Genomic DNA, 23,968 nt, shown 5'->3' with positions numbered 1-23,968 from the left:
GTGCAGACATGTGTCCAAAGGTCACCTTTCATGACTCTGAGCTACTTATCATATAGATTCAAAGTACTTGAGGGAAAAAAACAGTAAACCAATGATCACAGATGGTGGTTGAACTGGAAGAACTCCATAATGAAGTATATTATGGTGTATACAATGTAGAAACACTATTTTAAATATGATTCCTCCTATTTCCATTATTGCATTGTAGAAGTATGAAGAAACAAGAATTGTTTCCTTTGTAATGCTCATTATTATTCGCAATGAAATGATCACTCCTCTTCCAAATATGTCCACTTATTGCACTGATCGCAACTGTGTTTAACGATATCCCTTCAATAGATAAGTTGTCTGGTAAATAAAGTGCTGTATATACACTGCAGCTTTAAGACGATGCATGCAGTTTCCCATTGCAACACAGGGGGCGTGGCACTGACTGCAGCTGAACTAGCGAGCATGGAAAAGCCCTGCCACACTTCCTGGAGGTGCCACTTTCGGACTAGCTGCAAACACCATGTCTGAGTGGAAGAATAAGTGTGTGGAGGAGTGGGCTCTCCAGGGAGCCCCGATGCCGGACTCCGTGGACTGGAAGTCAGTGTACGAAGCCAAGCCGCTGGGGAGGAACCTGCTGAAGAACCCTTCGCCTCTCGGTACGAGCACACACCCAGGACAATATTTCAATATGTAATACCTATGTTATGGAGAGGGCATGGATCCCGATGCTGAGTTTGTGTTTTATGGAAGCAAAATAGCTGTCACGTTGGTTGACGTCAGCGTGGACAAACTTTTCCTTTGCTTCTTTATCAAGTTTTTCGACACAGAAAACAGGTCCGTAATTGTATTTCTTTTTAACCCATCCACTAGTTGATGGTGATCGTTGTGAAAGAGATGCTCATATTCAGGAAGTCCCCTCGCAGTTTCTCTATATAGCAGCACTGATGACAGAGAGTAACGTAAGTGCACTGACACACTTCCTATTGCGCTTGTCGGAGCATCAACAGGCGACTCTCCTGCCCGGTGTTTCCTCACTGCAGACTTTGCCCTGTAATGACTGCTCTCCCTGTGCTGCCACACCCACTTCAACACGCGACAAGTACCGCGACTGATGCAGCCATCCTGAGCCACTGCCTTGTTATATATTCATTTAACTTTAAATGTGGAATTAACGTGCTTATACTTTGGCACTTACTCCGTCCTTAATGCGTCTCCAGTTCATCACTGTCAATTCAGTCCAATGTATTTATCTCTGCAGCGTAATACCCACGAACTCCCAGATTTATTTCACAACCTTCCCAGTGATACTTTTGAGGAATGCACATTGAAAAGAACTGCCACTTCAACAAGTTCATCAACTCAGCTCCCATTTCTCATCTATGAGTCACTTCTCTTGTGTTGCTTTGCACAGATAAATCATCCAGCTTGTGTGTCGACACACAATGACCCCCTCAGAACGGTGATGTTTACTGTGAGATTACTGGGAGGTGTGGTGCCAATTCTTCTCTGTCTTTATCTCTGCAGGATTAAGCAAAGACAGCCCACCTCCTGAACCCGAGCTACCAGACATCCCCATGCATGGACCTCCTATTTCTGCTCCAGAAGGTATTACATTAAATACACACAAGCTTCTGATAAAAGTTGCTGCTGGATATTCAATTCTTTTCTGAACCTTAGGTGACTTCACTGGTTGGAAGACAGACACGGAGATACTTCCTACGGACACAAGTGGGATCCCACCAGGAGTTGTGATCTGCTACCTGCCTGAGTACAGGTGGGTGAGACAGGAAGGATTTATTAACTTTTTAGGAAGACATATCCATCACTCCCAGCCATGAGATGGAGTTTATAGATTTTTTTAAAACCTAAAACTCACCTGTAAAGTCATTGTCACTTGAAATATAACTTTTTATGCTGGAGCCATTTGCTCCAGTTGTCTGGTTCCTGTCCACATTGTTTCTCTCTCCTCTGCTCAGTTGGTTCACCTTGGAGCAAGTTGTGGACCTGAAGGCAGAGGGGCTGTGGAACGAGCTGATGGATGGGTTCCAGCCGGAAATCGAGGTCCAAGACTGGTATGTGCACCTCACCAGGCAATGTTCGGAGAGCATGTTTGGCCGTCTAGCACTGTGTTTTAGTCAAGTTTTGGATTCAATATTTCAATTAATGTTTACCTTTTTTTTTATTTTGAACTATAAAAGTTGTCTCCTTAAAAAAATTGATACTGACATGTCGATGTAACATTTTTTTCACTTGCTGTAATGAGGTGTGCGATCGGCAGAAGCTCACTTGTGGGAATTATACAACCACGTCTAGTTGAGGCAAACTACATTGTGCAGTTGCACTGATGATTTTGGGTGTGTGTGTGAGAAAGTGATTTTGAAATAGATAACAAAATGTCTTGCCAAATATCAAGTTGCTCAACAAACTAATTACTCCTCTGGATTTATCTTGGCCCAGATTACAGGCCGTTCAATATGAATTGTAAAACATAACATTTCAATTTTATTAATTCAGTCATATGTCGTGGTCAGACCCATCAAAATGCGTATGTTAAATTCAGAGTAGCATCGAATTATTTCCAATCGACCACTGCCTGTTGTAAATGCTTGTTCCCAGCGGCAGATGACGCTGTTACTCTCCAAATAGTACAGCGGTAGTTCACCCGCTGCGACTTGCTGAGCATCAAATCAACAATAAGTAAATAAAAAAAAAAAAAAGAAAAGAAAAGTGATCGACCTGGAGTGATTCATAATGTTCGTTCTTTTTACTTTCCTTTATGACCATTAAAAAGACATACCAATACTTTCCACACATCATCATGGGAATATTAAATGAAATAAAAATAAATGTGATTTAAAGTTATTTAAATTATTTTTAGCTGTTTTCATTGCGCCAGTGTCACTTTGGTAGTTTATATGTGACTCAGTGGTGTGATGTGCCCAGCGACAAATATGCCAAAGAGCAAAAACAACATTGTATTATTTCATTTTTGATTGAGAAGAGTGACTCGCCTACAATTTACGTTTGGCTCAATAGGAAGTTTGCGTATAGGGATTCATTACTTTCATCATTTGCTTTCAACATCCGAATTTAAAGTGTTTATTTGAGTTGAATGAACCTTGTGTTCCTTGTGAATCACTATTTTTTTAACGGACAAGTTTGAGCTGACTGTAATAGTTTGCTGTGTTTGTCCAGGTACGAGGAGAGTCAGGTGCATGATCAAATCTATGAGCTACACGTGAAGCTGCTGGCTGCAGACAAGACTACAGTGATCGCTGAGCACTCGGTCAGCCCCACCGAGGACCGCAGCGTCTACTCTCACACATGGAAGGAGGTGAGTCGTCTCTGTTGCCGACTTCATCTCTGTGTTCGGACTTGACTCAAAACCTCCTCTCCCACTGCCCACAGGTGTCGCATGTGTTTTCCGGCTACGGGCCTGGAGTGAGATATGTTCACTTCCTTCATCGGGTCAAGAACAATTTCGTGAGGCAGTTTTACCCAACATTGTTCGCCGGCAGCTCTGTGGTGGTCAAGCCTGTCAAATCCAGCAGCTAATGTCATCACAGCCTCCTGCACCCATGTACGACCAACTTTAAAATTCCATCTGTATTCTAACAGTAATGCGCATTTTAAAATTAAAGTTGATGTACTACTTCACGCTGATTTGAAGTCTTGGACTTTGACACTCATGAAAATTTAAATAAAAAAAAAATTAAGCTAATTTTAATAATTAATAAAATTACAGTTTCTCATTACTTTTTGACAGTAAGACGTGAACACAAAGTACATACTGTTGGAAGAGATGATAAAACTAGAGACTGGCTGATAATAAAAAAAAATATATTTTGGAACATGAATGTCAAATAAACTTGCATGGAGGAATAATGTGTAACATTTTATAAAACAAAGTCTTGAGATTTTCATGAAGAAAACAAACGTATGGAGTGTTAGCACGCACTTTGCACTTTCATTTCCTTCGAGGGAATCACCCCAAACCCTACCGACGTCATAGACGGCCATTCGGGGTTAATTTCCGTGTCTAAAAAGCGGCAGTGTGAAAAAGTTCACTCTCTCTGGATTTCTCAGGTCGTGCGCATTGCTCAGATTGAGGTTTGTTTTTCATTCTGCGTGCGGCGATTGTAGTTTCCACCGTCTGTGTTGCATTCATGTTCAATCGGAATTTCAACTGACAATAAGTTCCTCCATGATGTATAAACATCTGACATTCGACAAAGGTTACTGTATAAAAATACCCCTTTTCTACACGTTTGAAATTACAGTAATACGTTAGTAATGTTTTATGTTTATTCTGCTAAACCATCAGAAACATCCCTCCTAGTGCTGAAATGTCCTACATTTATATGTGCGCCATGAACGCATCACCGTCTCAGCGTAAAGCAGCAGAGTAACGGGAAAGTTTTTGTCGCGATGTTGTCGGTGTGAATCCGTCCAGCGGTGTGTGCAGGTCAGAGGAGCTTCGCCCCCCCGTGTGTTTATTGAAACCTACAAAATATGGCTGCATTTGGGGAAACTGTGCCCTGATCCTGAAGGTAAGTGAAGAGAGTGGGGGGGGGAACAATCGGGTGGATACCATGTTTTGTCCTGGTCGAGGATGATGCAAGGAGGCTTCACATCTGTTTTTCGTCTCTTTGTCTGGAAAACTTCTGCAGTTAATTTGATCGTGCGAGTTGAGTTAGTCCTTGCAGGTTTGACCTTTGTTTTGCACAGTTTGTGCTTCAATTGTATTGGATCCTCAGTTGAGTTGACTACACTGCCTGAGGGGTAACAGATTTTCATTTTTCTGCACGTAATTCAGCGTTTTTTTATTCATTAAATGCAGCATTCGAATCAAAAGAATTAACCATATACTGACTAAGTAGCAGTAGCATGATGCCTGTGGCTCATTCACCGCCCAAATTAGTCCTGATCAGAACAACATGTCCACATCCAAGCCGACTGCCCAGTTGGATGAGCTGCTGAAGTCACTTCTGGACCCTGCCTGGATCAGAAGTTGCCTCTGCGTTGAGCTTTTTAGCTGAGGTGGCCATTGGTTTTACACCGTGTGGAGGGTGAGAACCAGCAATTGACTGATTATATTGGCGGAAAAGGTGGGTTGACCTTAGCCGTGAAGCGTGAGGCCACCACTGAAAGCACCTGAAAAGGAAATCCCCTGGTTTTCTTTTCTTTAAAGATTTGAAAAAGATGCAGACTGAGGGTCAGAGGTATGTCTAAAACAGCGTCTATTTCCTACTTGCAATTCTTCATTTTGAACTTATTGAGAGAAGTTTGCACTGTAGACTTCAATAATGTTTATCATGATGCAAGCGTATACTTTGAATCAATATTTGGTTGGAAAAAAATACATCATTCATGCAGCCGACATTCATGTCAGCACTCACACAAGGTCACACTGGTGTCCATGATAACATCTCACTGAACTTGGTGTTGTGTGAGATAGGTGTTGACTGCAGCTTGAACCCCTGGAACTGGAACACATCACATCTTCGAGTCGTATTGGTAGCCATATAAAATGTGCTCATACATCTATATTAAATATCTTGAACAGGAGATTTTTATTTTTACTGTCTGTTCTGAATAATTCAGAAATTGTAGTTTTGTACACATATAAGTCGCTTTATCATGGACAAACATTCTTTTATGTTTATGCTGCTCAGAAAATAAACAATTTAAATATCTCAATATTTTATGTGGGGCTAGCTTGATAGCATTTTTTCACATACAACATTGTCTCCTTGTCACTTACTGCTTCATACTGACCCCTAACACACCACATCACAGAAGTTATGTGGCTTTATTAAAAAAGTGAAGCTTTTAATAGCATTGGTAAACACAGCAGACCCTGTTCCATTCAAGTATAAGTAGATAAAGTGCAACTTTCAAATATTTAAATAATCAAGCAGTCAACAGTGTTTGACTAATATAAAATCAAAAAGATACTTCGGCATGACGCACTGAGTGAAATTGAGCTTGATATCATGGAGGGGTTATTAAAGAAATGGTTGGATCCCTAATAACATTGAAGGTTGATGTAAGAGAAAATATAATGGTTTTTTTAAAAATACCTTCATAGTATGGTGGGGTTCTGTGTTAAAAATGCTCTGTCTAATGATGCTGTTTATAGTACTTATATTGTTGGATTAAATTTCAGATAACTTTAGATAAAGATCTTAAAGAAAGAAAATACTTTGCGGCATCCTTAAAATCCTCCTCTCATACAGCTGTTCAGCCCAAAGGGGCAGCAATACGTGGGCGTTAAATCCTCGCGGTCGCCCAGTAAAGCTCACTGATACCTGAAATGCAACCGGTCCCCTTCCCCCAGCTCAGGTAAACCAACGCTGCACCTTTGTATGCAGGCGAGCACATGTGCGCCATCGCAGGTGCCACCCGACAAAGAGCCATACTACACCTCATGTTTCTTTCACATTTCCTCATGGGATCAATCACGAAGGCTCCAGCTGATCGACCCCCTCTTTAACCCCTTTATCCACTTGATTGAGAGGTATCAGCTTCGCCAATGTGCCTCTGTTTACATGACGTTTCATGACCGAAAAAGAAGAGGGTAACCTCATCTATATGTTTTGTGCTTTCGTATGCTGCTTAATACATTCACGAAACCTCATTCAGGTATCAGCAAAGTAGAATTAAAATTCAAAAGATACTTTTTGCACATTTGTATTTTGCAACTGCTGGCGTTGAAACAAATATATGTAGCTTTTCAACGTTTTATTTCAGTCCTTTCTTCATCGAATTTTATTGACTCTGTACTGCCTCAAATTTTTGAAGGTGCCCAAGGAAAGTGTTTGACTAGATTTAAAAGAGTGAAAGTCAAGGGTGAGAGGATCGACCCTTGTGGCACCTCATTTTTAAATATGCTGTTTTATTTTATTTAATTCTAATTATTAATAAAATGTTTGGTTAATAATAAATATTGTTTATTTTTCTGATGTTTTCACATTGGTTATGTGGGCTTCGTCTGGGCACTCTGGTTTCCTCCCTCATTCACGTCAGTATTTGCCATTTTTTGGACCATAAGTGTGAGGTAGGAAGAAAATTTTAATTATTTGCTAAAATTTGAATAAGAATGGGTGGATGGAAACCCCATTAATGGTTGCAAATTGTTTGTTACTGTGTGCATAAATAGGTGTCTGTCTATCCCCATCTTCTTCTCCTGTGTAGCTGGGACACACTCCTGTGTTCTTGTAAGGCAAAAAAATTTGATATTTAAGCAGCAAAAACGATGCATTTTCACATGTTCTTAAATACATACGTACGCATACGTAGCATCCTGGGTATTCCTGTGTGGAAGCAGCATTAAATGTGATGTACACAACATACAGCTAAACAGTTGAAAATAACTGTTTATGATAGGAAAAAAAAACAAAAACAGTTGAGTGAGGTCTTAGTCTTCATCTCGCAGGATTTATCTGAAAAATCTCAAATAAAATGAAAATTAAAGTAGCTAGACAAATTACCACTTTATACACAATATGCTGTTTTATTCATTTTTTTCGCGTTGTATATTCAATTGTCGGAGTTTCATCTTGTGAGACAAAACTTCCTCTCATGCTTTCTTCAGTGAGGAAATCAGTGACTTTCCAATGCTAATCAGTAGCAACATGCAATGAGTCAGCAAACGTTTCCATCTTGAAGATTACTCATTGCTTCCTCATTGGAATCAGGAATTAAGTATTGGGTGTCGACACGATCTCATTGTCGTGACTCGGATCGGACGGTCCGTGTGCGCTCTTTTTCAGGCTCTATCGACTGCATCTGATGGTATTGCGTAACAGATGTGCCCGCTTGGGTTCATGCTGAAGAGGAGAAGGTTGGTCCTTCTAAGGTGACAGAGCTGCCAGGCTGGCAGAGAGTCTCAGGTTCTGGAAACCTCAGGAGCTGCTGTCTGTCTGTTGGCTGTCACTGGCTTGATGTCCACTACACCTCATGTGACCTCCCATATCAATCTTCCTCTTTCTAATCTCCACCTGGTCATTGTGATCGTGCTCCTGAGGAAAGTGTGTGGTTTCAATGGATAGTTGCGTGTTTTGCAAGTCACTTGTGGTTTAACAGATATTTTCTTGCTCTTGAAGTGACCTCCGTATCACCCCGACATATCATGACGTATAACTTTATTAATCTCACACTATTCAATATTCAATATTGCTCTTAACTGTAGAGCGGATTGTCCAATAATCTTTGGGTAGGGAATCCTTCTCCATCCCTGCTGCTCTGTCCTTGGGCAAGACAGTGTAAAATAAATAAAAAAATATTTTGTATTCTGGCGTAATGCTATAGAATGTTCACATTGAGTACCTTGAACACTATGCCAGATACTGGTCATGGCTGTTGGAGCCAAAGTTTTTTCAATGTAAGATTTCAGAAGCACATCTGGAATAGGAATGCTGTGTATCAAACATTGTTTATATGACAGGCCTTGTTCTCTTCCCGCTCGCCCTGTAAGCCACTCCCAACTGATCAGTCTTTGAATCAGTTCTGCTTTCTTTCTTTATTTTTCTGATATATTTAACAATGTAACAGTCTCTATTTTTTATTAAAATATATGTGGTTACATTGTGGCAAGTGTAGGCCCAAATAATAGTGCAGAATAAAGATAAGGTGGTTAACTGGAGTGGGAGAAGTCAGAGCCTCAGATCCATGTTCCAGTTCAAGTGGATATTATGGAGGGTATCAACATGAAGATCATAAAACTAACCACAGACTGCATCCGTGAGCCCTTGACAACAATACAACTAAAACTTCTCACTACAAAATGCGACGTTTCCGCAAAGCACAAAGACCGCAAACCCCTATACTAAAGTGTTATAATGATAAACAGTTTGGGTTCAGGAGCAGGATGTCGACTGCCATGGCATTGATGAGTCTGACATATAACAGCATTTGACCAAACAAAAAAACATGCAATTGGAATATTTCTGGATCTAAAAAAAGCATTTCACACCATTGACCATGACATACTGGTCTCAAAACTGGAGGATTCCTAGTAAAAGGCTGGGTGATAAGTTGCTTGAGCAGGAGGCAACAGTACGTGGAGGTAGGTAACATTAAATCAAGAAATACTGAGATAGAAATGGTAAAGGCAACCAAAATCTCATCTTTGTTGAAACATTCTTGTCTCTGGTTAAACTTGTTTTCTTTGTTGTTTTGGATGGAAACTTATCGCAGGTTAATATGTCTCTACAAGTTTGTTATCTGTTCTGTTGGGAAGCTGAGGGGAAAATTCTCTGTGAGACAGATTGACAACACAGCTCAACTGAGTCCTCCCCTGGTTATCACTTTATTTATCTTTAAAATTCAGCATTAAAATATTGTTTCAGAAGAGGTTGTTGTTTCAAATAAATACTATGTAGTTTCTCTGTAACTTCATATTCACCTGATATTGTTATTTCACTGTAATTTAAGACTCATTTTACATTCATGATATTGATCATTGGGCCAGTTTTCACAAATATCCTCTGCTCAAATCATCTGTTTACCTCGTCCATCCGAGCTTGACTTGAAAGCAGATCAGCTCTGAACTGAGTGGCAGGGTGCCCGCCTCACTGTAAACTAAACCTGGTGATCAGCTGAGCGTCACTGCCTGCGACCAGATTGATGGTAACTCTGGCCTGGACGCCTCTTTTCTTTTTCCCTCTCAAAAGTCAATTAAGTCCTCTCAGGTACTGGTTGGGTCCTTGTGGTTTATTTAACATGCCGACTTGAGATGTTGGAGAAGAATGCAAATGTTGACGTCATTGTTGGTGTTTGAATTCAGTGCTATTTTATAACTGCATTTGTGTTGTGTGAACATCAACACCAACCTCTTTTCAGGCTGACAAACACACTTTTTATTCTAGTTTAATTCTGAATATATCCTTCTTTGAGGTCAGGACAGACTGTGGTTGATATAAATGTCCATTGAACACCCAAATGCACCACTGTTCTTTTGACCAAACGTTGACTAAGACGGCATTCTTTGGTTTGCGGCTGGATTGGAGTGTGCCCTAACAAAGGCGCTTTAATTGGCACCTCCGCGGTTGACCCATCCTTTATCAGTCTGTCTGTCTGAGTGTGCTTTGCCCGGTGGATCATCTTACGCTCTGATTCAGCCGGTTCAATAACGAGTCCCAACATCGAGCCAAAGCCCGAGTTACTTATTAAAGGGACGGATCTGTTTCCTTTCTCTGCACTGACTAATGGCTGTCTATGGTGGTAAATGCCTGGAGAATTGGTCAATAATGTTTATTAAATTCTTACGCTTTGAATGCAGTTCAAGCGAATGCTTTGCAACGCAACTTCAACTCTATCTCGGGAACGGAAGGAAAGCCCAAACCCAAAGCCTGGCCCAACTTTGAGAACATATACAAGACGAATTTGAGGGAGCTTCATCTGTTGCAGTGCGTTTTTATGTGATAGCTCTTGCTGCAGCAAATGTTGGATTTTGAATTTTTATGTTATTGTCCATGCAAAATGCTACCTCGTAGTGCTACCTCTTAGTACTTAACTAAAAGTTGGATAATGCACTTCAACACTGGTTGTAACCAGTCTGTTGGGATGTGCAATCCTGTCTTGTTCAATATATTTATTTGTAGTATTTTGTTTGCTTTTCAACATGTTTAGTGTGACCTTTTTTGTCAAAGTAATTTTTACATATTTTCAATATTGTGGAAAACGGTTTTATTTTAATTTTTGATTTTATTTTTCCTAACTTTGCATTGTTTCACTTTGCAACTGTTAACACGGAGCCATCAGTGACACACTCAGGCACACTTGGGGGACGCTGTCTCAGACCTGGGGCCCAAATCTCTTTGTAGCAACTTGTATATTTAGTGGAGGTGAAAACAAAACCCAGGCTTCTTCTGTCTATAGTGACATAAATACAAGGGGTTTTTTGCCTCCAATTTTGGTCTGGCCTGACAAATGTTGTCATATATGTTTACATTTACAATGAATCTTCCCAAGTGAAGGGAGAGCCGTCCACTTCTAACTTGAACTGTGACATGGACAGGAGTCTAGTTAGGGAAGAAGCAATGAGACTCAGGATAAACAGAGCAAAGTTTTAATGAATTTCATAATATTGTGTGGGCAGCGTGTGTGACCTTTGCTTCCGGTCCCAGCAGGGCAGCTGTTATTGAAATATTATAAGTATTCTTTGTGATTTCTCCATTAAAAACCCCCTAGGCCACTGTCATCCCATCCTATTTCATGTTGCAGGTTGTTTTCCTTTACAATGTTTCTTTTTCAGTTTATCACGGATAGTGGTGAGACAGAATCTTGATGCATGTGGGATGTTTTGGTAAGATTATCGGGGCCACCACAAAATTAAATATTCTTTTCATCTTCTTCAGTGGGGACTCTGAATGTAGAAAATCCTAACACCATTTTAGTTCGCCTCGTAGCTGCCTAGTAATCGATCCAAGAGTTGAAGTCTGTCTGGAAACAGGAAGTAAAACCCCGTCCTAGGTGCTAACTACTTTCTTACTGTAACTCCTATCAGTGTAACGTAATCCAAAGCAATCACTTATCCCCAGTGCTGACAGACAAGCGTCGCTGTCCGAGTCAGTAAAGGGAGATGGGCTTTCAGGCAGCTTGTCTGTTAACACGGAGCCATCAGTGACACACTCAGGCACACTTGGGGGACGCTGTCTCAGACCTGGGGCCCAAATCTCATTGTAGCAACTTGTATATTTAGTGGAGGTGAAAACAAAACCCAGGCTTCTTCTGTCTATAGTGACATAAATACAAGGGGTCCTGCTATATTTAGGTGAATACAGTCATCAATAATGCAGAGGACACTTCCAGTACCGGCTTGAGCGATAGCTGCTCCTGTTTACCTGGATTGCGAGGAAAGAACACTGTTTTCATGGCTTTAGTTTAGCTTTTATGCAGGATTTCTTTGATGTGTTCAGGTTGTGAGCACTGCAAATGGCATGTTCTTCTGGTGTTGTTGGTTTTATTGTTGGTATTTGTGTGTAGACTCGGCACGGGACTGACTGTCAGATGATTCGATGAAGTGAAGAATGACGATTGTTGGAGCGTTAGAGATGTTATTTTTGGTGTTCCTGCAACAGCACCTGCGGGTGTAAGGTGGCCCTCAGTCTGAGGTCGTGGTAACCGTAGCAGGCCTTGGAAAGTGAAATGTGATGCAGCAGTCCTCCTGGACTGTGTTTCTGAATCACAACTCCACAATGAGCTGGCAGGACTCAGCGCCCATCAAAGATGCAGCACTCCAGTATCTGTTTCAGCTCACGCTGTGTCACCTGTGCAGGAGGAGAGGATGGCTGAAGAATGTTTTTACTGTCGCTCCAGGGATTCCTCAAAACAATAATGCTGTCGGTGGGAGGCAGGATAAGAAAGGAGGAGCCGCAGACTCATGAAGAGCGCAAGAAAAAAATATGTTGAACATGATGCTGATTTAGAAAAGAAATTATTTACGTTGAGGAACTGAAAAACAAACTAAAAAAAACGGAGCATAGTTTTTATTTATTGATTCTTAGGCGTAAACGGTTCAAAATAAACGAAATAGTAAATGTATGTGAATAAATCTTGATTAAAATTTTAGAATTTATTAATTGCAATGAATCACATTTTAATATTTTACAGAAAATTATCAAATTTACGTTGAATCTAAGCACATAAACCACATGAACTAAGTGGATGTGCACAGAACATTTTATGTGTTTCTATTCTGAAGCTATTTAAGATTATTTATTTTGCCATACATATCAATGCAATATACTTCATCATGATATTATAGATATGACGTCACATTGAACAGACTTATGCACCCGGAATTGGTGCACTGAAAGCTGTTCCCTGTGAAAGAAAGTATATATGCATCTGACAAGTTTTTTGGATCGATTATTTTTTTCCAGTCCTCGTCGAAGGATATTAATTTAAATAACATGACAATATTAAAAATATTATTAAATATTACACAATATTAAAAACCGCATTTTAAAAGGTTTGGAGACAATAGTTCTTTTTTTATAAATGGAATATTGAAAAAAGGGGAAGTGACATGGGAGTCTGACCGGACTGGATGATAGCAAGTATTCTGTTAACACCTCTGCCAGCACTAATAACCCTGGCAGCCTCCAGTTTTCTGTTTTAGCTAAGGTGATTTTGGGGTGGTAATCAGATGACCGTTCTTTCCTTTCCCTCCAGAAACATCTTCTGACTCAGTGAGCCAAAGACGACCCTCTCCCGACTCATGATGGGACCCCTCCCCGCCTACATTCCCGCATTCCTCCTCCTCTCCCTGGTCCTTGTGTGTGACCCCTGCGCCTCCTACAGTCCTGCACTTGTGCATCGAGGTCAGAGCCAGGAACAGTTTCACGAAAGTCCCAATACATCATATTCCGGCAGACGGTCGTGCCCTGGCACTGTGATCTGTCAGCCCGGGATCCTGCTCCCAGTCTGGCTTCCGCTGAACCCTCCGCCTGGGGAGCAAGCTGGACGAGCGGTCATCTACTTCTTGAGCCTCATGTACATATTTCTGGGTGTATCCATCATCGCGGACCGCTTCATGGCTTCAATAGAAGTCATCACATCTCAGGTATTATTCATCCACCAAATCTTAATGGCTGTAATAAAAATCAAATTTTAAACTGTTATTAATACTATTTATACTGCGTATTAAGTGTAGCGTTTAGAAAGGATCTGTATTTCTTAGTACATGTTCTGGAGTGTCAACCACGATGTGAGACAGAGGAAAATTACTGTGAAAATAAGGAAGCATTCTGTCTGACTGAAGCAGCATAATGATGTTATGAACCCACAGTGGTGGTGGACAGTAAAGAGGTCAATGGACTCCAGAACTGTGCTTTGAGTATCTGACCATGACTTTGTTTTGGAGTCCTTTAACTCGCTAACAGCAGTATATTCACTTTCACACGTTTATAAATATGCTGTACGGATGTGCATTTAAGATAACATACACACATTCAATCTAAATGATGTGTCATTTGAGCATGAATTGAGTACAATTGGCACAAATGGATAGATTTTAATATGTGTAACCATTTTTTTTTTCATGTAAATTGAACAGCCTTTATTCAGTGTTGATAGAGCTAACAGTTGCAGCGTGTGTCCGTGACTATCATAAAGAACTTTGGCTCATGGATATAAGATTATCTGGGTAATATTATGGTTTAATTTGCTATACTCTAATTTCAATGAATCATCTTGAATTTGCTGTGCCTGATATCAACTGTCTTAATTCTCCGTCTTTACAGGAAAAAGAAGTGACCATTACAAAACCCGATGGAGAGAGGACAGTGCACACAGTGCGGATCTGGAACGAGACGGTGTCCAACCTCACCCTCATGGCTCTGGGCTCCTCTGCTCCAGAGATCTTGCTCTCTGTCATCGAGGTAGACATGTTTTCCGCACTCTGTATATGTATTCCACTCAAAACTGTAACCCTGTGTTAACAAAGTTTGGAATTAATCCTGATCTGTTTGCTTCATCTTCAATAAGAATACTTGCAAAAGTAAAAAAAAAACGTTGTTGCTATTTAATATTTATTTTGTAATAATGAATTAATTATTAATAATTATTCTAATATTTGGTTAAATAAAAACTATAAATATGAACAACAAAAATGAACAAGCAATGGATGTTGAAGGTTTATGACAAAATCTCAGAAAAAAAACAAAATGATTTTTTTTCACTGAAAAAAATAATGCTTTAAAAAAAATCATAAACGTCTGAACTGTTTGAGTAAAACAATGATGTTTGTATTTATGTATATTTATATTCTTGGCATATCCTCCATTAACACTGGCCCTTGAGCTTCTAACTATTCTAACTATTACACTGTCATGTAAAATAAGACCATTGAGGTTGAGTTCTCTATGGAGGAATGTGCGACTCCATTGTGTTTGTGATCCCCAGGTTTGTGGACACGGCTTCAACGCTGGCGATCTCGGCCCGGGCACCATTGTGGGCAGTGCCGCCTTCAACATGTTTGTTATCATCGGTTTCTGTGTGGTGGTCATCCCTGAGGGAGAGACCCGGAAGATCAAGCACCTGCGAGTGTTCTTCATCACAGCGTTCTGGAGCATCTTCGCCTACATTTGGCTCTACCTCATACTGGCTGTCATCTCCCCTGGAGTTGTAGAGGTGAGCTTCAGCTCTCTGAAGATTACCCGCCTTGTTGATGTGAAAAAAATGAACCCACTGTATTTTTAATCGGCAGGTTTGGGAGGCCATAGTGACCCTGCTCTATTTCCCTGTGTGTGTGCTCTTGGCCTGGATCGCTGATCGTCGCCTACTCTTCTACAAATACATGCACAAGGAGTACCGAGCTGACAAGCGGCACGGCATTGTGGTGGAAATGGAAGGTGACACGGAGCCCAAAGGCATTGACGTGGTGGTGGACGGAAAAATGGCAGACGGAGCGCCGTGTGCTGGCAACTCATCCAGCGTGACCGTGTCTGTGCAGACGGGCCACGAGCTGGATCAGAACAAAGACGAGGTAACAAATAGGCCGAGACCAGAGTTAACTTTGGAAGCTTTATTGTTTTGAGAACAGTCTTGATTACTGGTTACCTCACCTACCCTGCTCATATTTTTAAAAGAAACACAAGCTCTAGCTAGTGAAGGGGATTTAATATATTACTAGTAAATATCAGCTTCAGAAAGTCCTGTTCATGAGAATATTTACGACAGCTTTTGTGCAATAATGGCTTGTTTTTCAAAGGTGGTCCAGATACTAAAAGATCTTAAGGTCAAACATCCAGACAAAGACCTCGACCAGTTGATCGAGATGGCCAACTACTCCGCTCTGGTCCATCGGAAGAAGAGCCGGGCCTTCTACAGAGTTCAAGTAACACGCATGATGATCGGGGCTGGGAATATTCTACGGAGGCACGCAGTTGAGCGGGCCCGGCGCTCCGGAGTGCAGGGCAGCGACAAGGCCACATGCTCACACATCTGCTTTGAAAGTGCCCAGTACCAGTGTACGGAGAACTGTGGGACCCTCAGCCTCTGGGTGGTCCTGGACGGTGGCGAGGGCCTGAACACCTTCTATGTGGACTACTGCACAGAGAACGGTTCTGCCAATGCTGGAGCCGACTACGAGTTCAGCCAGGGAACGTTGGTGTTTAAGCCAGGGGAGACCAAGAAAGAAATTAAGGTAAATAAGTTACTGCTCCAAATGTCAGTAAAAAATAAGGGGAATTCATATTATTCATGCAATTATTAGTGTTATATTATTAAAAACTAATAATGATAATGATAATCTGAGTTGTGATTATGAGAAAATAAATAAAATAAAAATCAGATTTTCAAGTGTAAATAGGAATTATGTTTGAGGTGAAGGGAAGAAAAATCTGAATTTGTTCAAACAAATCCAAGAAATGGGAGACAAACTGAAAAGTATGAGGAGTATTATTTTTTCAGATATAAAATGCTAACACAATTACACAACTCAAACCGGAAGATAGCTCATATTATGATTTAATGTGTAAATTATCTTATATCAACTTTTTATCATCAAGTAAAAAAAATATTGTATGTTTCGCTAATATTATGTTAGTTTGTATTGATCTAATGACACAATGAATAAGTTGTTCATGATCTGATTTTCAGTTTTAAATTATGAGCCCAGCATTTGACACACAACACTAAAATAAGAATAAACTGAATGTTATTATGTTGATTTTAAAATTTAGATTATAGAAATATGTAGATAAAACTAGGTGAAAATGTTACATTAAATCTCAAAATTTGAGGAGAAAAAGATGGACAGTTACCATGGATAGTTATTATTTTAAACCTTTAAGTCTGCAAAATATTGATTTTAAATTCCCTATTTTACAAATAAAACAATTGTATTGCTACGAACACAAAAAAGTATTTACAGCCAATAAAAATAATAAAACAATATTTGTGATTCATCAATGTCCATTTTACTCTGAGAATGTTGTACTAATGTGACTAATTGAAAAAACTAATTGTGTCCCACAGGTAGGAATCTTGGACGACGACATCTTCGAGGAGGACGAGCATTTCTTTGTGCGTCTTCAGAACCTCAGATTAGAGGAAAGTGGTGCTGAAGGGACTGGCACGCCGCCCAAGGCGCGGCTGGTGGAGCCGCAGGTTGCCACGGTCACAATCTTGGACGACGACCACGCAGGCATTTTCACTTTCAGTCAGAAGGTCCTGCAGGTGAGTGAGAGCACGGAGAGGCTGGCAGTGACCGTGGTCAGGAACTCCGGCTCAAGAGGAACCGTCGCCGTGCCGTACCACACCGTGGACGGCTCCGCCAGGGCTGGAGTGGACTACCAGCAGGTCGCTGGAGAGCTGAGCTTCGCCAATGAGCAGACTAGGTGAGGAAAAATTGGCCAAACAAAGTTCACTTGAAATACTTTCTGTTTTAAATCTGTTAATAATAAGCCATGAAATAGTTATATAAAAGTAAAATGGGTAAATATTATTCTTTTAGTGCATTATATATAGTAAAAAAGAAATTCATTTTCTGGTTCTATATTACTCAAATAGTCAGTTGTCAAACATTTGAAATGTAAGGTGCCTGGAACACCATTAATGTTTTTGAAATATGTTTTTCAATCGAAGGCATGTTACTAGTTATAACAATGTAGGTACAATATTAGACCCGAGCCAAGGACTAGAAAAATGCAGAAATCATAGAGCAATTGGAAACAAAAAGAAAAAAATGCTGATCACGTTTTTATTTTATTTTTCTGTTCAAGCAATGTTTTCTTGTGACACAAACAAAGAACTTGAATACATGAGACTTAAGTGGTCATAGAGAACGGAGTACAGACCCCTATGCAATGATATCAGAGCTCTTGGATGTGTCTGATGCCTCCAGTGGTGCTCGAGTCAGTGGACACGTGATCCTCACTGAGAGCCAGTTCTCATGGAGGAAGTGCTATTAGACAGAATAACCTGATGACTTGACACCTGGAGATTATCCGTCCCCGATCAGGTGTGGGAACCTGTAGTCACCTCATGTAAGCTGACGGATCCTTTTCCCATTAAATTTGCAGGTAATATAAGCTGTGTGTTTGCACATGGACTAATTGCACATTTAGTGGACGCTGTTACATAACACACAGACTCACAAAAAATTTACTGCTGACCAGTCGCAAGTATTTTTGACTCGTTTCACTTCGACTGTGTTTTGAGATTTTTAAATCGCCCTCTACCTGCTCACATTATTGACTTGTTTAGTGTGTGGCCCAACGCTTTGTAACGCTGCTTTGTGGTCCACGCCTGTAGATGCATAATAAAAAAAAAGATGATGCTACGGCATGAAAAAGAAAAGTTAGATCGCAGTCTGACTCTGGCACGCAGTGACACAAGAGCACGCTGTGTTTGCAGATCAATTATTTAAAGGCGCATTGTGATCAATTATTCACCAGCAGTTGTGATGTGATTTGGAGACATGTTAAAGTGTTCAGTTCTATGCTGCGTTTTTATTAACTAGACTTTGCTGTGTGTTTGAATCCAGTCAGACAATTGAAGTGCCGATCATCAACGTCGGGGAGCCAGAGAAGAGGGAGAACTTCTTTGTGGTGTTGGAGGAGCCCAAGTGGTTAAAGAGAGGTCTTTCTGGTGAGCCTGCCTTTTTCACTGCAGATGATCCACCGAGGTATTAAAATAGTCCACTCTTACCGCCGTCGCTAAGATCAAGTATCAAAACACAGGCGACCACGTCAGAGCCAGTAACCCAAGATTACTCTCTACCATTCACCACTGCCTTTGTCCAAACTGATAAAGACCTTCATTATCAGCTCTGTGGCCCCCCGAGTTAACAAGGAGGGACCAAGGACATGAATTACTGATGGAGAGATTCCATATATAGCATTGCAAATGTATCAAACCATGGAGATTGACTCTTTTCTGAGTGGAATTTGTCGTATTTAATAACATATTTAATTGCAAGTTCATGCCTGCCACTTTTTCACTCAGCATGACTCTCAAAAAAAAACAGTGTCAAAACTCATATTATTCAGTCGTTGTTGAATTTTGTCTGGCTAAATATACAAATATACATATGACCTTCTGATAGATATCTAGGATTAAACTTTGAATACTGCACTTACTCTTTAAGTGCCACTTTTTCACTCAGTGTGACTCTCAAAAAAACCAGTGTCAAAACTCATATTATTCAGTTGTTGTTGAATTTTGTCTGGCTAAATATACAAATATACATATGACCTTCTGATATATATCTAGGATTAAACTTTGAATACTGCACTTACTATTCAAGTATATATATGTTATTATTTATAGTTATATATCCAATGAAAATGACATATACTGACGATTAAAATACCATTACTGTTGGATACTATTGGCCTGAATTTGATTCATGTAATGCCATGTTTAGATTCCATATTTATTTGGCCACATGTCTCGCTTTATTTCACTGTGCTGCTTGATCGTGCAGGATAGTAATTACCTCAACTCCATGTTTCTCCCCCCCTCACAGCTCTTCTGCTAAATCAGGGTAAGGTTCTTTGCTGGTGTGCTGCCTTGCTCCTTTACTCCTCCATATGTCCCGTTGATAAGACTGCTTCTTGCATGATTTGAGTTGTGCCCTCTTTCTCAAATGAATTTCTCACATTTCTTTCAGTGTTCATAATCCACAAATCTACATATAGAAGTAGTTTCCATTCCTAATTTAGTTTAGTTGTTTCAGACGTGTGAAACAACTATTTTTATTTTCTATTATTTATGTCTTAGACATACATGCAACCCACTGTACAAATGTGTGGAACTTCTTACCAATCCGTCTGACTTACTAGTGGCTGTAATAATCACTTGGTATGTTGTTATTGCTTTCATTTTTAAGACTTTTTGGTTCTGTTTTACTGTGCTGAATGCATCTCATCTTCTCTTAGAGTTGCGAAATTCTGCAAATTTAAAAAAATGGAAACTTTTCATGAGAATTTAAATGAATAAACGGGAATAACCTGTGAAATTAAAAATTGGTTGTCTTTTCATAAGGACTCAAATATACTGTAGTTGCATAATCGTAACCAAAAAAAAAAACTGATGCCATTCAAATACATACCTCTATCACATGCACAATGCACTCTGCTTACTGCATGGCTATTGAGACCACACCTCCTACTGGCGCTGTGCATGCCTCCGTCACAGATGCAGAAGATTTCTTGAGGACTGGACCACACTTTTGATCTTGAAGCACAAAGACTATTTCAAGGCACACATTTGGGCCTCTGGACTAAAAGTGAAGAAAGTTTGGACGAGAATATGGGGAACATTTTTAAATGAAGAGGAAGACTGCAGGAAGAGCCTATAGACTCAGCAAAACAGCAGAAGATTGCTTCAATATTTGCATGTTCAAAATTTGGAGGAAGAGTGGCTTGTTTAATTTAACATTTTAAATGGGACTCAATGTACATTTGTGGATGGGGGGTGATGCATTTTTGAGTGAGTGCAGTTGGGAGATGAGTAATGTTGGACCCAACACTCCAGTTTGTATCAACCCTGAAGCATGTCATTTAAACATGTTTTGTCCTGCTTACAAATTATTCTGTTGAAAACATTTTATATGGATGTTTCCTTGTGACATCTGTTTGTACTCATTCTTGGATATAGTATTGTATCGGTTAGTTCCCTAAATGCCCATTAATTCACATGGAAAGTTACCAATAGAAAATATTTCTAAAATTCCCAAACTTAACTTCCCATGGAAATTTACCAATAACCTTTTTACTCATGTTTTTTTCTGAACTTTTTGCAATCTTGCTACAGGCAAACCCAGTCCTGAGGAGGAGGAAGCCAGACGCATCTCAGAGATGGGGAAACCCATTTTGGGAGAGCACAGCAGGATTGAGGTCATCATTGAAGAGTCCAGTGAGTTGAAGGTGTGTAGAATCAACAAGTGGATGTTTATTTTTAAAGATGCTTTTTGTTGAAGTCAGAAACTTTGAATAAATCACAATTTATTGTAAAGGAATGATCCTCCTCCCTAGTCACTCTATCCTCTTCATCCATGAACCTCTACCAGTTTTCCTGATGTTGCCATCACTAACATTCGCCTCCTAACTTTCGTCTTTCTGTCCTCTCAATGTTACTTGACTTCACTGGTGAGGGCTCTCAAATATTAATGATGAGCCATTAATGGTGGTAACTCTGGTACCTTCTCATGCATCAGACTGCCAATGGGGTCATAGACCAGGTAGAGTATCCGGAGTATTCGCTGCATGTGTTTTGCTGTTTGTGTTGCGTGTCAGTTTAATATTCCCTTTCTGTGATCATGGGGGATGTTGGTGTCCAGATTCAGTGAACCTCATCTGTGAAATTTTCCGCTTGACAGAGCACTGTTGAAAAGCTCCTGACAGAGACCAACATGGCTGTTGTGGTGGGCTCCCAGTCATGGAGAGAACAGTTCATCGAGGCTGTGACTGTCAGCGCAGGTCACTGTTGTTTTTCTTCAGTCATTTCATCGCCTTGCAGTCTCATGCTAAAGAGCGTTTGCTGGCTCAAATTTTGTTTTTAAAAAGTACTTTAGTTGCACTTTTTAAGTAGAAAAAATGCTTTTTAAGCTCTAATTTCACACATTATTTTCACAATACTGTCTCTGGTTTCTCAACTCTGAATTCTACTGAAGAGCCTTCTCTTAAAATCACAGGGGACGCAGACGAGGACGGGCAAGAGCAGAGACTGCCGAGCTGCTTCGACTACTTCATGCACGTCTTTTGCGTTTTCTGGAAGATACTGTTTGCCTTTGTCCCGCCGACGCAGTACTGGAACGGCTGGGCCTGTTTCATCGTGTCAATTTCCATTATTGGTATATTAACAGCCATTATCGGAGACCTGGCATCTCATTTTGGCTGCACCGTTGGCCTGAGAGACTCAGTGACTGCTGTCGTGTTCGTGGCTCTGGGGACTTCACTTCCAGGTTTGTCAAGCAACACGTATGAAATTGGTGCGACGGAAAGGTTTACGGTTTTAAATGCATTCTTCAGTGACCAAATATATCAACTCAAAGATTAAATGTGTTTATGTGTTTATAATAAGGGTCATTCTATAAAGCTAAAGCAATTTTCATGTCACACTGTTTTCACTCAGTAAGGTAAGCAGTAGGTTTAATCTTAACAGTCCTGATCCGACGACCAAAAAGAGCAAATAAATCATGACATTTTGCGGGAAATTGCCTGCTAGAGATTTACAGTAGGCTGTTGCGAGGGGTCGAGTGATGACATCTGTTGCCTGTGGTGTAGCGTTGCAAATTGTATATATTTTCAAAGTCATATCTTGTGAAAGTTTACAAAATGGCTGCTGATGCGACTTCAAAACAAAACAAAAGACAAGGTTGTAATTGTAATAATGAAATTAATGAAATACTGGGTTTAACTAATGTGAATTCTGAATGTTTTCTTATTCTATGTTGAACTTGTCCATTGATAAAAGGAGCTTGGATAAAAGAAAAACAGTAAACAGAGCATGTGGTTGTTAAAATAAAGTTATTTAATTAGGATAGGCATAACTGAACCAGATTTTGAAAACAAAACAAAACCAAAATAATCACAGAAATGCAATAACAAAGTTCTAAACAACAGTACTAATAGTGACCAACACAAATAACAGAATCAAAACTGTCTCTTAAAAGTGAGGTGACTGCAGCAGGTTGGTGGGGAAAAGGTCCAGAAACAGACCTGGGCCCTAACAAACTGTTCTGAATACATTTCTGAGAGCTCATGAAAAGGCGTCGGAATGATCCAGATAAACACGAGCCGAATAAATCAATGATGAACTGCAGGGTTAATCTCTGTCTTTCTCTATTTTTCCAGACGCCTTCGCCAGTAAAGTGGCTGCAACTCAGGATCCATATGCGGACGCATCAGTTGGAAACGTGACCGGAAGTAATGCTGTTAATGTGTTTCTGGGCATTGGGGTGGCTTGGTCTATAGCTGCCATATACCATCATATCAATGGACATGTTTTCCAAGTGGAACCCGGTTCACTGGCCTTCTCCGTCACACTCTTCACTATTTTTGCCTTCATCGCAATGGGCGTGTTGCTGCTACGCCGGAGACCGTCCATAGGTGGAGAACTCGGGGGGCCTCGGGTCCCCAAAGTCCTCACCGCACTGCTTTTCTTTGGACTTTGGTTTCTCTATATTCTCTTCTCCAGCTTGGAGGCCTACTGCCATATAACAGGCTTCTAAAGGACAAAGCTGGGAGAGTGTGAAAGGAACGACACACACCTGTCCTCTTGACACTTCACAACCGCTGCCATGGTTCGGTTCAAACATTTGCAGGTACAAGCTTCGACTAAAGCTGACTAGCTTTAAATCTTTATGGTGAAAGTCTGGCTGGGGCGCCTGTGTTCAGTCAGGTTTTTAATGTTACATTCCATAATTAAGTCACATGAATACATCACTGAAACAGAAATTAACATCTTGATTTTTTTTTTTCTGACAGCCAAGTTTAATTTCAGCCCACTTTTATTGAAACAAATGTACTCGTTTTATCAGCATAAGAAAAAATACTTACCTTTTTGATTCCAATCATGTAAATGTCGATAGCTCTCTGATGTTCTTGTCCAAGTGTTGCTAATGTCTGGCTTCATCTATTTTAAGTATTAATTGTTTTAATGACTACGAACATACCGTGTCATGGGACGTTTGATGAACAAAATGTGTTGCACAATGATAATGAAACTGCCATTTAAGTGTTTCAAAGTGTTGATTCCTTCACCCCTGAGTTTTCATTCTGTTTATCACTTGTATCATTTGTTGTCATTTGTATTTCCATGTACATGAACTGGAAAGAAGGTTGTTGTCATTTATTGTCATTATATTTTGAAAGCGCGTGTGTGTGTCATTGTGGCTTCATTTGAGGGGAAATGGTCAGAACTGCTCTGCTATAATAGTGTTATGTGGGACATTATGTTAACATAAATGCAACAAAATATGTGTTATGTTGCATCTATTAAACTTTTGTCAGGATGT

General features: G+C 40.2%; 2 protein-coding genes across 4 annotated transcripts; both read left to right on the top strand.

Moving 5' to 3' along the window:
* Positions 1-444: 444 nt before the first annotated feature.
* On the top strand, positions 445-3,810 carry nccrp1 (P1, F-box associated domain containing). Its single transcript, XM_053847580.1, has 6 exons — positions 445-647; positions 1,516-1,596; positions 1,669-1,765; positions 1,968-2,063; positions 3,187-3,325; positions 3,400-3,810. The coding sequence occupies exons 1-6, from the start codon at positions 512-514 to the stop codon at positions 3,544-3,546; spliced, it is 696 nt and encodes a 231-aa protein (XP_053703555.1). The 5' UTR covers positions 445-511; the 3' UTR covers positions 3,547-3,810.
* A 590-nt stretch (positions 3,811-4,400) lies between these two features.
* On the top strand, positions 4,401-23,823 carry LOC128748259 (sodium/calcium exchanger 2-like). Of its 3 annotated transcripts, none has more exons than XM_053846856.1 (13): positions 4,401-4,541; positions 13,174-13,564; positions 14,244-14,381; positions 14,905-15,132; positions 15,209-15,487; positions 15,713-16,147; positions 16,981-17,342; positions 18,491-18,594; positions 19,475-19,492; positions 20,764-20,876; positions 21,329-21,428; positions 21,644-21,913; positions 22,806-23,823. In XM_053846856.1, the coding sequence occupies exons 2-13, from the start codon at positions 13,220-13,222 to the stop codon at positions 23,180-23,182; spliced, it is 2,769 nt and encodes a 922-aa protein (XP_053702831.1). In that variant the 5' UTR covers positions 4,401-4,541; positions 13,174-13,219; the 3' UTR covers positions 23,183-23,823. The 3 variants fall into 3 exon arrangements, with proteins under 3 accessions (XP_053702831.1, XP_053702833.1, XP_053702832.1); XM_053846857.1 differs by lacking the exon at positions 4,401-4,541 and adding an exon at positions 5,154-5,213; XM_053846858.1 differs by lacking the exon at positions 19,475-19,492.
* Positions 23,824-23,968: the final 145 nt, after the last annotated feature.

The sequence above is a fragment of the Synchiropus splendidus genome, chromosome 17 (assembly GCF_027744825.2).
Source record: "Synchiropus splendidus isolate RoL2022-P1 chromosome 17, RoL_Sspl_1.0, whole genome shotgun sequence".
Classification (NCBI taxonomy): domain Eukaryota; kingdom Metazoa; phylum Chordata; class Actinopteri; order Syngnathiformes; family Callionymidae; genus Synchiropus; species Synchiropus splendidus.
This window is presented reverse-complemented; position numbering and strand designations above follow the sequence as displayed.

Coding starts and splice junctions, on each gene's coding strand:
- nccrp1 (XM_053847580.1), top strand. CDS start 512: ATGTCTGAGTGGAAGAATAAGTGTGTGGAGGAGTGGGCTCTCCAGGGA. Junction 648..1,515: donor GAAGAACCCTTCGCCTCTCG/GTACGAGCACAC, acceptor TTATCTCTGCAG/GATTAAGCAAAGACAGCCCA. Junction 3,326..3,399: donor ACTCTCACACATGGAAGGAG/GTGAGTCGTCTC, acceptor CACTGCCCACAG/GTGTCGCATGTGTTTTCCGG.
- LOC128748259 (XM_053846856.1), top strand. CDS start 13,220: ATGATGGGACCCCTCCCCGCCTACATTCCCGCATTCCTCCTCCTCTCC. Junction 15,133..15,208: donor TCTCCCCTGGAGTTGTAGAG/GTGAGCTTCAGC, acceptor TTTAATCGGCAG/GTTTGGGAGGCCATAGTGAC. Junction 16,148..16,980: donor AGACCAAGAAAGAAATTAAG/GTAAATAAGTTA, acceptor TGTGTCCCACAG/GTAGGAATCTTGGACGACGA.